General features: G+C 49.1%; 2 protein-coding genes across 4 annotated transcripts in view; one reads left to right on the top strand and one right to left on the bottom strand.

Annotated features, from left to right (window-relative positions):
* The first annotated feature begins 219 nt into the window (after positions 1-219).
* FAM228A (family with sequence similarity 228 member A) lies at positions 220-12,308 on the top strand. Its single transcript, XM_064494699.1, is given in 7 exon segments — positions 220-1,341; positions 1,427-1,514; positions 1,633-1,789; positions 5,048-5,192; positions 6,788-6,930; positions 7,254-7,332; positions 7,623-12,308. Coding segments are annotated over 7 exon segments (924 nt in total). The 5' UTR covers positions 220-1,086; the 3' UTR covers positions 7,680-12,308.
* Positions 8,802-15,846, bottom strand: part of ITSN2 (intersectin 2) — a 132,343-nt gene continuing 125,298 nt past the window's right edge. For 2 of the 3 annotated variants that reach the window (XM_064494695.1, XM_064494696.1), the window contains 7 exons: positions 15,494-15,661; positions 14,872-15,087; positions 14,189-14,310; positions 13,406-13,488; positions 10,946-11,029; positions 10,212-10,385; positions 8,802-9,706 (listed from right to left, as the gene is read on the bottom strand). In XM_064494695.1, the coding sequence (XP_064350765.1) occupies positions 9,549-9,706; positions 10,212-10,385; positions 10,946-11,029; positions 13,406-13,488; positions 14,189-14,310; positions 14,872-15,087; positions 15,494-15,661 (1,005 nt within the window). In that variant the 3' untranslated portion in view covers positions 8,802-9,548. Of the gene's footprint in view, positions 9,707-10,211; positions 10,386-10,945; positions 11,030-12,324; positions 12,357-13,405; positions 13,489-14,188; positions 14,311-14,871; positions 15,088-15,493; positions 15,662-15,846 lie in introns of those variants that run through there. The other variant, XM_064494697.1, reaches the window with a different exon arrangement.

Genomic DNA, 15,846 nt, shown 5'->3' with positions numbered 1-15,846 from the left:
AAAATGGAATAAAGTATTTGGCTGTTTTGGATCTTGGAGAATACATTTGTATGTAGTGGTTTGCTCTTAAGTGTATTTTTTTTTCCCCTAAAGGAAATTATGCTTGGAGACTTTTATGACCCTGAAGTGTACAATCCTTTTTATATGACAAAAAAGGACCCAAATTATGGAAAGATTAGCAAGTTTCATACTTCTATTTTATTCTTAGAAGCTCTGAGCTAGGGGAAAACCTGTTCATTTTAGAAGTCTTGTAGTTTTTCTACATTTAAAGAGAAATCCACAAAAGCATTTCCCTTGAGTTTTGGAATAGCAACCCAAAGTAATTTTGGCTGCTTGAGAGTTGACATTGTGAAAAAGGCACTTGCCTGTGTGTGATAATTGGTTCGTTCATTCATTCAACCATCCACTCACATTCAGCAAACTGGGAGCCCAGGAGGGAGGGGACAGAGGGTGTGATGAGAATGTCACAGAACCTTGACAGTGAGCGCTCCTTTCTCAGGAAGGTGGGAGGAGGGATGGCAGGACAGGCTGCCCAGGGAGCCAATAGGTGAGCTTGTAATGAGTCTTCACATTTTAAACTGCCAATCAATATACGCATTAAAACTTGGGACTTGGGGCTCAGGTTTTTACTCCTGTGTAGCAGAATTAGCCACCTTATGTTGCTATTGATTTAAAAAAATGTGTGCGTCTCTGAAGAGAGAAGTGATTTATTTTGCTTCTCCCCGAAAACCAAGGCAGATCACGATTGTGAAGACAGGAAAGTTCTTTGCGCTCTGACTTTCTGAGTATTGTGCTGGGCAGTCATTATTGCTGCCTCCTTATTCAGTGGCTGTTTTTCCCTTGCAAACAGCATTTGGGTCAAGGTCAAGTATGTAGGGAAGTAAAGAGGGGGAAACGATCCCTCTGTCTAAAGTTTATAATCAGGTTGGGGGAGGAGAAAGCCACCTTCCTCCACGACCTCTGCATGACTGCCCCGCCCCTCAGCACACCGATGTTCTCACAGGCTCCCCGCAGGGGGCGCCCTTCCTCCCAGACCAGCTTAGAGTTCTGCCTTGTGTACTCTGAGCTGATGCCTCTCATGACCAGATGGTCGTTGTCTGCCACTCGTCTGTTCTAGACGCAAGATCCCTGAGGACAGGACCTCACTGGCATGCAGCACACGGCATCAGCAGATGCGTATTGACTGATGCAGTGACACTGGGGAGCTCTGGGCAGCCCTCACTGCAGTCAGCCACGTACGGCTCAGTGAAATACCCTAGAGTGAGGCGGGTGGCATTTAACCTTACCCGGCTCCATGTCACCTTATTCCTGGGTCCTTATACTCAGCTGCTTCGGTGTACAGTAAGGCCACACTCCAATGCTTCTGACAGATTTGAAATGTTTAATACAAATTGTACTCGGGTCCTCAGAGTCATTTTTCTCACAGATTACTGTGCCACTGTTCTGTGATCCTCTGTTTAGAAGACAGCGAGGCACTGATGAAGAGCAGAGAGCTATTCTTCAGTACAAGACAGGTACTTTGTGATCGCAGGACTTTGTCTTCCGAGATGTCCAATTGTCAAGTGATTTCCTACCCCAAGAGTGACTAGCGTTGATGTTAAGTGTTGATGTGGGTTTTTAATCTTCCTGTAGGAAAATGATGTACCTTAAGAGAATTCAAAGAACTAGAGAAGGCCAGGCAGTGTGCCAGACTGCCCCGGTTCACTTCCACTCTCCGCAGCACGGTTCCAAAAGAGAAGCGCAAAGCCTGTGTGAGACCCGTGGGGAGCAAAACCCAAGTCACATGCAGGTAAAGGTGCACTAACTGACGGGTCTTTCTACTGTCCCCACAGTTCTGCCTTTTGCAGAATGTCGTATCGTTGGAATCCCACAGTTTGTAGCCTTTTCCAGGTTTTACCTGCATTCTTAAAGGCTGTTCTCACAGGATTAAGAATGTTAGGTTGCTGGATATTTTCTTCCAACGCATGTTATGTCCCACTGTCTTTTACTCTTTCAGTCGCCTGTCTTACTGCTGTTCCTTTGAAGATAGTTGTCTTTTTCTCTGGATGCTTTTAAGATTTTCTTGTCATCTTTGATTTTTGGCAGTTTTTGTTGATTTTTCCATGTGGATTTCTTTTTATTGATCCTGTTTGGGATTCACGGGTCTTCTTGTAGCTGTAAAGTGATGTCTTCAGTCAGTTCTGGGAAGTTCTCATTAATTTCCTCTGTGATTGTTGTTACCTCTGCCATAATTCTTTCTCTCCGTTCTTTCTGAGACTCCAGTTAAACACATTTTAGATCTTCTCACTGTATCTTCCCTGTCTCTTACCCCTTTCTTGTGTATTTTCCATCCTTTTGTTGCTCCATATTTGATTCTAGGTATTTTTTACTAATTATTGCTTCAGTTGTGTCTAATAATCTGTTGTTAAACCCATCCATTGAGTTCTTATTTTCAGTTTTATTTTTATACTTCTAGTGTTTTATGTGGTTCTTTTTCAGATAGGCTTTGGGGAAAGCTGTCTGTACTCAGGGCGAAGAGGGTCTCTGCTCCCAACAGGAGAACCTATCCCAAGTGTCATGCTCGACTTGCCCCCCAGGTGGTGGCGGCGATCGATGTTCAGAAAAGGGTTAACTACCCACCCGCCAGGGCCTAGGAGGAAAAACCCACCAAGAGATACTCTGGGAGCATGGAGGAGTCGGTCCCCGCTACCTGATGTTGGCCAGAGCTCCCAGGGAAGAAAGTAGGCAGAGACTGACAGCTCACTCTGGAAGGGCTCTCTCCTCTCTCGAGTTGTTTCCGCTGCTATCCAGTGACTTTAAAATTGTGAATTTTGAGGGGAGGGTATAGCTCAAGTGGTAGAACACATGCTCAGCAGCATGAGGTCCTGGGTTCAATTCCCTGGTACCTCCTTTAAAAATAAATAAATAAATAAGTAAAACTAATTACCTCCCCCCAACAACAACAACAACAAAATTTAAAAAAATTAAAATTGTGAATTTTGCAGGGTCAGGAGTATGTAAATTTTTTTTGTTTTCCTTTAATTGTTGTAGCAGGAGTGCTGGCCCGTGCAAACTTCTGAATTCTACCCAAAGAATAGAAGTCCTGTCCTGCTCTCTTTATATTTCCTTTTTATCCCCCATCCTGAGTTTTGCTGGAATGAATGACACTACTTTGTTTCTGTTTCTTTGTGATTTGGAAGTTCCATGTCCTATTTTCTGGTTTCATAGTCTCTAACAATTTTAACAAATATTTTTATTTAAACATCAATAATTATATGACTCCCCTCATATAAGACAAAGGCTTTATTTTGCTTTATTTCCTCATCTCCCCTCTCTGGCTTCTCAGCCTTTATGGATGGTCACAGCTCCTTAAATGGTCATCTGCCCTTGAGTCTGTTACTTCTGATGGCATCTCCACCTCACAGCCCGAGAAATCTTGTATGTATATATGTATGTATGTATATATATACATTTTTTTTAATAGAAGTATAGTCAGTTTATAATGTGTCAATTTCTGGTATACAGCATAATGCTTCAGTTGTACATAAATATACATATATTCATTTTCATATTCTTTTTCATCATAAGTTATGACAAGATGTTGAATATAGTTCCCTGTGCCCAGGAATCTTTGTGGAGTGATCAACCCTCCCCTACTGAACCCTTCAGTAGCTTCCTATAACCCTCCCAATAAGGTCCAGACTCAACTTAGCATGTAAGGTGATCTCTGGGCCCTGCCACCTTTTCTGGCTTCATCTAAAAAAATCCCTTCTCCCTAAAGAAAAGAAGTATAATAAACTGCAGAAGCATCTGGGTCAGGTCAGCACGTGAGGGAATCACCACATGGTGATGGGCCTCTGCACCCCCACCTGCCCTTTCCCTCTGCAACAAGCCTCTGAAGGGCTGGGACTGTCTGACTTTCCTTGGTGTTCCCAGCACTGAGCTGGAATGTAGTAGATGGTGAGTGAATGCTTGTTGGATAAAGGCATGAATGGAGGGATGAAGGAGAAGGCCATTTCTCTGGACAGGCCTGGGCTTTTCCCAGGGCAGGAATGGAGGAGCCCTGGGAAACCTGAGAGGACACACTCGGAGGTGCCTCAGGTGGCTGTTCAATAAAATAAGGAAAGACTCGAAGAGCAAGGTGGCTGTGGTCATCAGAGACAGTTAATTACAGAAAGCATAAACCTTCTCAAGTTTGAAAAAAAAAAAAAAAAAAGGAGGGGGCCTGGCTGTGTTAGAAAGCACTGGCCTGCCTGGAAGCCACAGTGTCCCCGTCTGTTCAGGCCATTGTAACACGATACGAGACCGGGTGGCTTATCAATGACAGAAATGTACTTCTCACAGAGGCGGGGAAGTCCAAGATCAAGGTGCCGGCGGCTCAGTGTCTGGTGAGGACCGCTTCCTGGCTCAGAGACGGCACCTTCTGGCCGTGTCCTCATCTGGTGGAGGTGCTGAGGGTGCTCTCTCAGCCCTGTTTTCTGAGGGCGCTCGTCCCATTCATGAGGGCAGAGCTCATGACCTCATGACCTAGTCACCTCCCAGAGATTCCTCCAGTAATACCATCGCACTGGGGGTTAGGTTTCAGCGAATTCTGTGGGCAGACACACAGTCAGTCCATAGCAATCAGGAAGATAGCCAGGCTGCTTTGGGGACCACGAGGCCAGTCCTTTCCCCCCTGGGACTGTGTGGCTTTCATCATAGCTTCTCTTTGTGAACCTGCTTCCTTTCCTTTCTCTGCTTTCATATGCCTTTCCTGGAAAATGGATAGCCTCGTCCTGCCTTTCTGGATTGAGCCCTCCGAGGCTGCCTGGAGCCCCTCTGTCCCAGTTTCAACCTGGGCCAGGTGCCTCAGCTACAGCCTGAGAAGAGTCCCATGACCCACTGCCTAAGGGCGGTGCCAGCAGGGGTGTGGGCAGGGCAGACTGATTGATTGACAGCCACCAAGCAATGTTTTCTCAGTCTCTCCTTTTCATAAAGTGAGTGTTGAGTTCACAAACTTAATTTTCAGACAGTTATTGGGGTACAATAATTCTACCTGTACTGAGTTAAATTCTACTTTTCTTTGCAGTCCCCAAAAGCTTATCTGTGCAGAAGAGAAATATCCGCCTGGTAAAGAGAAAAACACTATCAACCCAAGTCAGACTGTTTTTGAAAGGCAGTTTCACTCTTTGAAGGTCAGCCCGGAGAGTAAAAGGCATGAGAAGAAGGGTCTGGTGAGCAGGGATCTGGGGGGAGCAGGGCTGGAATGGCACAGCTGTACAACTCCCACCCTGACAGTGAGCACTGAGTCCAGAATCTACTGACAAATCCCTCCCTCTCACGTGGGCTCCCAGGGCACAGCAGGTAGTAACTGCAGGAGGGAGTGAAAAAGAGGGGGCAAAGGAAGATTAATTTTAAGCAGAAGCAGCAGTGGGGTTGCTGCTGGGCTCAGTGCTGCTGCCCAGCCGGGCACCCTTCTGCAGGGGAGCCATGCGTGAAAACCTTCAGAAAAGAAACAGATTGTGGGACCCTGGACCCCACTTTCGTGGGACAGATTGTGCCTTACAAGGTGAGGGATCTGCCTTATAAGATTTCCTCGGCTCTTTTTCCTGAGTTTTTTCTCTTCTGACATTTTCCTACCATTTACTACATATTACATCCAAATCAGACCAAAAATTTGTTCTCCTTAGTTCAGTTACAGTAGGTAGGAACCTTTTGAAATGAAATTTATACTAAAAAAATCTAGGGCAAAATGTAGTCTAGCTATATAAAAGGTACTTACATGCAGGAAATTTCCATGCACACATTTCCTGTCCAGAGCTCACACCCCAGTTGGCACAGCTGACAGCTCACGGCCTATTTCCCCTTCCACCCTCTCTCCCACACCCTGTCCCCTAAAGCCCAAGGGTTGGGACGCTTCCAGGGGAGGTTCAGGGCACTTGGTAGGTAATGGGTTCGAGCCCTCCCGAGTGATCTGTAGATCTTTGTGTCTCCTTCACCCACCAGCCTGGCCCCTTCCCTCCACCACACACAGAGCTGTCTTTCTAGCTTGAGAACCTTGTTAGTTAGGTATTTTGTGAGCCAGCTCCTCCCCAGTTCCACTGTTCTCCCCAGTCTCTCCAGAGAGAAGCAGGGGCTCCCTGTGTGGTCAGTTCCCTCTGAGCATAATTCTGTCTGAGAGCACAGGGAGCCCTCAGTCAGGTCTGAACACATCAGCTCGGCCCTCACAGCAGGGTAGCCTAACTGCTGTTCTCAAGAGGTCAAAAAGTGGAGTATGGTTTACGCACACTGGGAGTTTATTTTTCACTCCTGTACCAGAGCTGGGTGGGTCTGCAGGTCGGTAGGCCATCCCTGTTTCTTGCAGTCTTTCAGGCCCCTGGCTGAAGGAACGTTTGTCATCTCCGCACCTGGCTTCCAAGGTTGCCTCGGGAACTCACTCCTGTCAGCCTGAGAAGGGAGAGGTCACGGAGGAATTCTGCCCTGGGAGTGTAGGTGGATGGGGACCCAGTCACCAGGCGGCTCCTAACTGCAGGGAGTAGGTGCTGGGAAGAGCAGTCCCCGGCCGCTCTGAGCAGTGGCAGGGAGAGCAGTGTCTCGTGGACAGCTGGTCATCTCTGCTACACCATAAAAAGGTAGTGCTGTGTGGAGTCCAGAGATACGGAAGCCCTGTCTGAGAGCTGCAGACACCAGACAGAGTGAGGGGGAGGTGAGGAGGGGCTAGGAAGCTGGCCTGGGAGATGAGTGGCCATGGGCATCGGCCCGGAAGTTCCTCTCTGCCCCGTAAGCCCCTCTTCCCCACCCTACACTCAGCTCTCCTCTTCTGTCGTAGGCTTTAGGAGGCAGACAGCACAGGCCCCGATCCTGGACGGTGGGGGAAGGCCAGCAGAGGTGGGGGTCCCAGCCCGCGGAGAGAAGAGTGATGACAGCAGAGGTCCTGGCGCAGCACCTGGCCGCCCTGCAGCGGGGAGTCAGGTGAGGTGGCCAGGAATCCTGCCCCAAGGGACCGCTTGTAATAAAGCTTTGCTGAACTTTAGTTTGTAGTACTTGTACAACAGTTAAAGTACTGCCCACGTCTTTTCTCTCCAGAAGTGGAAAAATATTGCAAGCAATATCCAAATAAGAACAGCTACTGTTTACTGAGCTCCTGTTGTGAATCAGAAACTGCATGAGGTATCTTATATTCGTTTAAAAAATTTCCTAGCAAGGCAGTAGTATCATCTCCAGTACATGAAGCTCAGAGGTTCGGTAGCTTGCTCAAGGTCAACTGCAGAATTTGAAAGTGTTCTTTTTTCCAGGTGCAGTCCCCCTGGTGCCGAAGCACACGCTCCCTCACCAGGGCACACGCCCTCCTCACAGCCACTTGGACTTTTTGAGGTTAGTCAGACTGCTCAGAATTTGGGTTCCCCCCGGAGGGTGGAGCTGCCCCACTGGCCTGCCAGGGCGCCCGAGAGGGGCTTGCTGGACACTCCTCAAGCCGCTCAGCCCCTCCCCAGGCGATGTAGTCCCAGGGTGCCCCCTCCCTTTCCTTGCCTTTCAGAAAACCAGGCTCATGTTTTAGTCAGGAGAGAATGTGATTTCTTAAGGAGCAAAGCTGTGTTCCTAAGTCCAAAGGGGTGACTGGAGTTGCTGGAAGTACTTACATTAAAAATCCTGTCGTTTCGTAGAAGCCATCTGACTCACATCCTGCGAGCTCCTCTGTCCAAATCGGACGAGAACCCTGACACATCTAATAAAGGAAAAATGGCACTGGCCACAGTTCATCCCACGAGGAAGTCCCACAGACCCAGGAAAGGGCTATCCTGTAGCTTTGTCATAGGTAACCCCAGAACTGGTTTTAAGCCTGCCTGACCCATCAGTGATAACCTTATGCTCTGAAAGTCAGCTGGTCAGAGGCCGACTTCCTGACATCAGCCCACACCCACCTCCATAACCAGCACAGCCCGCTTCCCCAGGCCCTGTAGAAGAGCAGCACTTTGCTTTGCTCAGTGCAGCTGAGCCTGACCAGCCAGACCGTCCCTAAATTAAGCAACACACACAGTTGTCTGTGTTCAGATATTGGTGTGTCTCTTCCTTTGACACTGTGCCGTATTTCCTTTATGTCTGTTTTAGCCAACTCGGTGTCCAGGATCAATACCTGGAATGATGGATTTTTTTTCACTTGAATATTCTGAATTATGTTTTCCAGTTTTTATTTGCTCGGTGATTACATTATGACAGAAACAAGGGCTATGGTGGAGGGACACTTGACTCCTTCCTTCCTTCCAGCTCCTAGAGAAGACCTGCTCCCTGAGAAATCAGGGCTAAAAGACAGATCTTTTCCCAGTTGTATTCATTAACCCAGGGATCTAGTGTCTAAGACCTTATTTTTAATCAATGTTCAAGGCAGATTTCACACTTCAAAATCTAGAGGCCGAGGAAGCAGGTCTGACAACTGTGGATGTGGCTCTGACAGGATTGGGGCAGGGGGAAAGGCAGGTGCTTCTGGAGCTGGAGGGGCCGAGGGGCCTGCTGCCAAGGTTTAACTCTGGTGCATTTTCTTCATGGCTAAGTCACCCCGAAGTTTCTACTCAACTAGGCAAGCAGAGGGGCTCACAAGGGGACAGTCTAGCTCCCACAGAGATCAGCCATTCTAGCCATCAAAGAAACTGAGCCCCAGAAACAGTAGGTCAAGTGACTGGAGTCACAGAGCAAGCCAATGGCAGTCAAGTGAGTGCTTCCCCTCCATATTCTGTCCTTGGTTTTTCTCCCTGTTGCAGAAAGGAAATTTGGTTTTGTCATAAGCAACCCCTGAAGTCACCTTTTAAAAGCCTTTCACATAGAAAATAAGTCAGGCTTTGAAGAAGTTACATTCATAAACTTATATTTTTATTCTCTTTCTGTACATATTGGCAATGATAAAGCTTAAAGATGCATGTCCTGTGACATACACAAAAACAAGGACTTTACATAAATAATTTATACTTCAGAAAATTAAAGTTGAAAAATATTTTCCGTGTCATTTGAGTTCACAGTATTTAAAGGAAATCAAGCTTTCCCCCTTAGATTTCAGACTACATAGCCTCAGCAGAGGATGGTAAAATCTAACCAGGAATAAAATGATTGAGTTTGTTTTTATTCAGTGCACAAGCAGACACTATGTCGGTATCAGGCTGTTCCCAGGCGGAGGCTGCAGCATTTCTTCCAGTCCTTCACCTCCTGAGTGGCCGTGACCCAGCAGAGGTCACGTGGCATGGAATGGTTAGAGCATCACCCAAACCACCCACAGTGGACACATTCAACCAAGTGGTAACGTCTGGTGGTCTGATGCCTCATTTCCACGTAATACTTTTTATAGCCCTGAAAATGGAAACCTTGGCATCTAAACACAGCCGAACATGTTAACACTAATACAAGGCACTGTACTATGGGGTTTGGTTTATTTATAGGAAGGATCATGTTTGCATAGATTGCTAGCGATTTAGTGTGCAATAAAATAGAGGCCTGGCGCGCGCGGCCTTGCAATGGGTGAAGCCGCCTGACGCTCCTCCAGCTGAGGGGCCGCGCCGGCGGTCTTCTCCAGCCCAGGCCCAGAGGGCAGACCCCTGAGGCCCCTACAGGAGAGTTTTTTGCTCAAAAAGCTGCAGGTCAAAGCGGACCCAGACCTCCCCGGTGGGGACCTCGTGCAGCAGGAGTCGGCGGGTTGTAGGGCCTTTGCTTTCCTGTTCTGTTCGAATCTTTGCCACTGCAACTTCGGTGCGACCCAGGAAATCTGGTGAATAGACACGTGAGAGTCAGAAGTCTGTCTTCTTTAAAAAAATTGTTAAAAACTACCACAGGGGGAGTATCTGAAGCAGGATTCATAAAACCTTCAAATCTAAGACAAGTAGCTTCTTCTGGTCAAGGGCTGTTGTACACTGTGAATGGATGTGTGCAGAATGAGGGGTTTGTGTGAGGGAAACTGCCTCTTGGGAATCCAAGTCTCTTTGGTTGGGGAATGTCTCACCCCCTCAGGCGGTGCCAGGAGCACAGCGTTTCCATTAGGGAAGCAGAGGTAACTGGGGTCAGAGACCTGAAACAAAACTGAGGCCACCCAGCCACCCCTTCCTCCTGAGAAGGTGCCCCACCTGCTGCCACTGTGAACTACTGAGGACCATGGCCTGTGTCACTGCCCTTCAGTGTCAAGGGGCGACAACAAGTCAGAGCACCCTGGCTCCGGACCCTGGATCCTAGAGTACAGGGGGACCTCCAGACCCCCTCCCCGAGTTATACTTTACCATCTGGTGAAAACTGGTCTCTGTCGAACATGGTGAGACACAGCACATCCTGATAAAGATCCTTAATAAAGAACTGGCAGTTAAAATTCCACTTGGGATTTAGTGTGTCCTGGAGGGTCCTGGTGGTGTAGCTCTGGGAGCCCATGCTGATTTCACAGTATGGATTGCTCTTTCCTGAACAAAAACAGACCAGCATGCATGTGACAACGGGGTCTTCTTGAGCAGAAGCAGGATCCAAACAGATGCTTCTCCGTGGACCAGGGCAGCAGGGGCCACTGCTGGAGGGCCCGCCTCTGCCCTGTGGTCTCTGTTCCCATTGCTGAAGCATCATAAACCCCAGGAGTGACCACGCAGGCTGCACCGCCAGGGCGGCTCCCCGGGGGCGTGTGTCAGAGTAGTGTGATTTGTGCTTTCTCCACTCAGAGCACTGAGGAAGGAGGCACTGGAAGTTACTGGGAAAACAGAGTGATGATAATATTGGTCTGATAACCATTTTAGTGGCACTGGAAGTATTTGTTTTCCTTTTTTTCGGAGGGGGAGGTAATTAGGTAATTATTTATTTACTTTTATAATAGAGGTACTGGGGACTGAACCCAGGACCTTGTGCACACACTTTACCACTGAGCTGTACCCACCCCCAACTTTTTAAACGTGTCCCATTATTCAATGTTCAGAAGAGTCATCAGCAAAGCACGAGGTAGCTACCACATCTGCAGGATGAAGGAAGCATTTACCATTTGGTTTACAGGCTTTCAGTTCCGTAGCTTCAATGACATGCACCATCAGACGCCCAATGCCTGAAGTCTTTTGAGAGCGAGCTACAAAAGAGGAAGACGAACGACATTAATTTCTCCTGAAAATGCAGATAGCACAGTGATGATGCTAAGCTGCAGATACTCACAGTCTGTCTTCCAGCCAACCCCAGAACTCCCCAGTCTCACCTGTCACTGAACTGGGCCTGGCAGACAAGCACTTGGCTGCTCTGTGCCTTGGCCTGTGCCTTGGCCGTGTCACCAGCTGGGATACCCTGCTGCCATCTGTGTCCGTCAGCATCCTACACATCCTTCAAGATGTAGATCCAATCTCACATCTCATCTCCCAGACCCCTTCCCTCCTCCGTGCATCCATTATCCTTGCCTTCTGAGCGTCCCACAGCCTGCTGGGTCTGAAGTTCTGTGTCAGTCCATGTCCTCTGCCAGGAGGGGCCGTGGCAGAGCAGATTGTTTATTTAATATCCCTGTATTAACCCCTCAACTTCTGGCAAATAGTAATATTAGTAACATCATAATATGTCACAGTCATTCAGCACTTAAAAGCAGCTAACATTTATTGGATACTTACTTTGTGTTAGGCATGTGCTCCGCCACTACATATGTTACATGACTTAAGGTACCTGTATAACTGCTATTCCCGTATCTGAGAAAGCTGAGTCTTAGAAAGGACTATGACATGCTTACGTCACAGAGCTTCTAAATGGCAGGGCCAGAACTTAAACATCAGATACCAAAGCCTATTTTCTTAACCACTCACCATAATTCTAATTATATGTAGACACTTCAGCTTCTAAAGTTTTACTTAAGACATTATTCTACTCAAGGAAGTACTCAAAACCACTTTTAATATGGAGAGAAGTGAGTCAGTGAACTCAGATTATCTTGACAAATATAAAGTCAGTCAGGCAGGGGAGGGGTTTAGAAACTAAACAAAAAGCTGCCTGGTGAGCGACTGATCTTTCAAAACTCAGGGCACGTAGAACCTTCTCTATGAGAAGTCTCTGCCCCTCCCGGCATGGCACGTGTATTCAGCTCCCCCTTGAAGGCAGGGCTGGGCCATATTCATCTTTGTAGGCCCAGGTAAGCCCAGCACCGGGCCTGGCACAGAGTAAGTAATCAATAAATGTCTAAAGAATTGAACACGTGGAAAATGCATAACAATATGTACAGATGTTGATGTTAAGCAAAACTAATACAGAAAAACTTTGATTTATATCTTTGACCAATTAAGAGATCATTATGTGCTTTCTGAGAGGATTCAATCATTGATTTTTTCAATAGCAAGCCTTTAAAGCACTATTAAAATAAGATTCAATTAGCAGAAGCTGATTTACACATACCTTTCAGGAGTATATAACAAAATAAGGGAAACCTGAATAAAAAAACATAAAGAGCTGCAACTGCAGCAGCCAGGAACGTAAGTGGGAGGACTGGTCAGGGAAGGGCCACGTGCCCCGGCCTGGTGGGAGACTGGCTGTGTCACTGGGAGAGGGGACGGCTGGGAAAATGGGGACGAGAACCACGGAGGGAACATACGGGACTCGGCAACTGACTAGAGAGGCCTGGGGGGTCAGAGAGCATGTTTCCAGTGTCTGTGGCCAAGGATAACACTGCCATCCACAGAGATCTCCTGGAAGGAGGCTGGCTAATCCCACAGGAGGAGCAGAGCAGGTGTGTCTGGAGAGAGTGACCACTGAGACTGGGTGATGTGAAGGGGAGAGGCTCAGGCAAGGGCAGAACTCCCAGGGTACAGTAGGGGAAGCAGAATTAGGAAGGAGGTGATGAAAGAAGATTTGGTGGTAGGAGGACCCTCGGGGTATCATGGGGTGCAGGGGGAGGGAGGTGCCTCGATTTCCTGCCATTGGGTAAACCGAGCCAAGTTTGGGGGGTCCCTGGTGTCATGTGATGAGCTCTTTGCAGAGTGATGGGGACAACAAGTGGTGTGAAGGCTGTGAGTGGGGCAAGGGGGCAAGTTAAGGTCCAGGACCTGGTGTCGGCAGAGGGAGGCTGGTGGATCTGGAGGAGGGCTTGGGTAGAGGCTGGGCGCTGGAGGAGGAGCAGCGGGCTGATGAGCTGAAGGGAAACAGGCCATAGAAGTGAAGTTTGATGGAGCCAAATGGACCAAGTGGAGGTGGGTCTGGTTGTGCAAAGAGAGGACCCCTCTTCTTGGAAACAGGAGTGAAGAATGGGTGTGTGGGGAGGAGGGTCAAAGACTTCACCACAGAGAGAGGGGGTTCCCCCTGTCTGTGCAATGGACAGTGGGGCTCCTGCTGTCCGGTCTTGCAGTAAGTCTGGACTTTCAGGCCATTCCCATTTACCCACTTCACTGCAGGAGCAGAGGCTTGTGTCCACAAGGTGGGACCCGCCCCCTCCCCCGGGGCCCTGTGGCTGGTTCCGACCCTCCAGGGCACCACCTACTACCTTGATAAGCCTTCTCCCGTTTCTTCTTTTCGGTGTCGATGTACTGTTCAGACGCAGCCTTGATCTTCTGGACCCAGGCCGTCCTGGAGGAGAAGCAGAGAGCAGCCATCGGGCGGCTTTCCCACACCAGGTCCCCCAGGAGCCCCAGGGCTCTGCACTCGCTAACCTTGGCTTTGACAAGTTCCTAGTCACAGCCCTAACATTAATTCAACCCAAAGACTCGCCTGCCAATTAAGGATCAAGCTGAGAATTTCCAGACAGTTCTTGATGGCACCTGGCACTTCTGGGGCAGAGGGAGAGGATGTGGTGCCAGCTCAGCATGACAGGATGACAGGTCTACTGCACAGAGAGCTGCACGCACAGAGGAGGGGGCGCTCCACCCAAGGACGTGGGACGGGCAGAGCAGACGCTCTGGCTGGAGTGCAGGGCCTGTGCGGCGCAGGGGTGGGACTGGGGCCGAGAGGCACAGGAGGGACTCAGGAAGCAGGTGAAGGAGCAAGACTGTCCCTGAGGGATTTCGGCAGGAAGTGAGGTGTTGGCTCTCCCATTTCAGGAGATCCTGGGGAGGCACTGGAATCAGGGGAGTGAGTTACGGGCGTTTGTGGTAACCTGGCATGTCTAAATCAAGGCCCACCAGTGGGACTGGGGCGGAGGAGACTGGCTGAGGCGCTGAGGATGCAGAATTAGTAGGGCGTGAGCACAGACTGGAGGAGGTTTATGGCGGAGGGAGAGGTCAGGCTTTCTCCTAGACTTCCAGGCAGGCCACACGTGGTCAGGACTGACCTCTCGTTAATGTTGTCTGTTCGGAGAGTGTAGACCCGGTCAATGTGAGAAATGTGGAAGACAGGCTCATCGCTGGAAGGGTCTGTGGGCAGTTTCACCAAGGCTTCATTCAGGAAAATGGGCTGAAAGAATTGGGGCCAAAACACAGGCTGTGAAATGGGCCAGGACACTCCACCTGCCTAAGTCCAGAGAGTCATCTGTTGTGAAGAGCCTTGCTGAGGAGTAGGGAGGTCTAGTTTCCAGAGCCTTATGCTTAGGAGAAAAGAAACTGCCTCTGTTTCGTGAAAGTAAGTGTCCAGGGGAGATCAGACGTTACTAAACTGGGGACAGGAGCTCTGAGTGTCCACGCCTGCTCACGGGATAGGGTCTCTCCTCCAGGCACTGAAACGTGGCCCTCTGTGTCAGCCTCAGTTTTACAGAGAGACCCGATGCTGAATGTGGGCAGACAGGGGATCACATGTCATGTCTGCTGGGGGCGGAGATGGACTCAGCTGCAATCCAGCTGGTGGCTGTCAGAGGGCAGTGAAGGCCCAGCCACTCTAGGCTTCTTCCCCGGGAAGTGACAAGGAGGCAGGTGAAGAGTCCCATGAGGCCAGGACAGGCTCAAGCAGGAAGGAGGTCCTTAAGGTAAAGGAAACACCTCGTTATGCTCTTGATGCTACTGCCAAAAACATGACGCTTACCGTTTTATACATTTTGAACTGAGCGTTGGACTTAGAGCTGAAAAGTTTCTCAGAGCCCGAGGAAACAGCAAACTGCTTGACCATGTAGGTAAGAAGCAGGAAGTCGTTGAAGAGGAACCCGTGCAGCTCCTTATTGCTCTTGGTCTTGTACAGCTTCCCACTGTGCAGCAGCTTCCGGGGCCCCAGGCAGTTGGTGAGCGAGTTGAAAACAAGTTGCTTGAAGAGAAAGAAACTGTCACTTTGTAAGTCCCAGCACCCCTGGAGAGGCCCGTGCCCTGGACCTCAGGGAGCTGCGGGAGAGCTCTCTAGGTGGGAATGTGGCTGTAATCATTCATCTTTACACGAAAGATTCTTACATTTACTTCTCTTCAGAATTCAAACTGGCACAGTGAAACCAATTCCTTACAGACCCACAGAATACTGATTCTACCAGCTGAATTAAAAAAACTCGAAACATAAACCTCTTTTTTACAAGAAAGAAGATGACAACCCAAGAAGGGGCAGAATGGTGAATCCACATGGGCTGAGCTGAGGTGTAGACTGTCTACACTCGGGGAAGGCCCAAACCTGGTTCCCCTGGAGAGCCTGCCCACGGCACCCAGCACAGCACCCCAGGCCTCACCTCTGCCAGACTTTCGCACTGAACGTGCATCTGGATCCACTCCAGGCGGTCTGAATTCTCCTTCTCCCGAACCCCTTCATTAACTTGAGAGCAGAGCTCCTCTGCCCGTTCGAGGGCCAGTTTCAGAGAAGAGTGGTCTACGTGATTCTCTGGGGTGTTCTCCAGAATCTGGAAGAGAAGGGGCTGCATCACGTGGGATGTCCTGTCTTCCACCTGCCCCTCCAGCTGGGTGCTGGGCGCTGGAAACACAACAGTGAGCAAGACGATCGTTTACCCTTGAGAGGCTCAGGGTTCCATGAGCTCTCGGGATACAAGTGACTCAGTGACAAGAGTGGGGCCAAGTGCTACATGGA

This window comes from Camelus dromedarius, chromosome 15, assembly GCF_036321535.1.
Source record: "Camelus dromedarius isolate mCamDro1 chromosome 15, mCamDro1.pat, whole genome shotgun sequence".
In the NCBI taxonomy this organism is placed as follows: Eukaryota; Metazoa; Chordata; class Mammalia; order Artiodactyla; family Camelidae; genus Camelus; species Camelus dromedarius.
The sequence above is the reverse complement of the archived record's forward strand: the minus strand, read 5'-3'. Positions and strand labels throughout refer to the sequence as shown.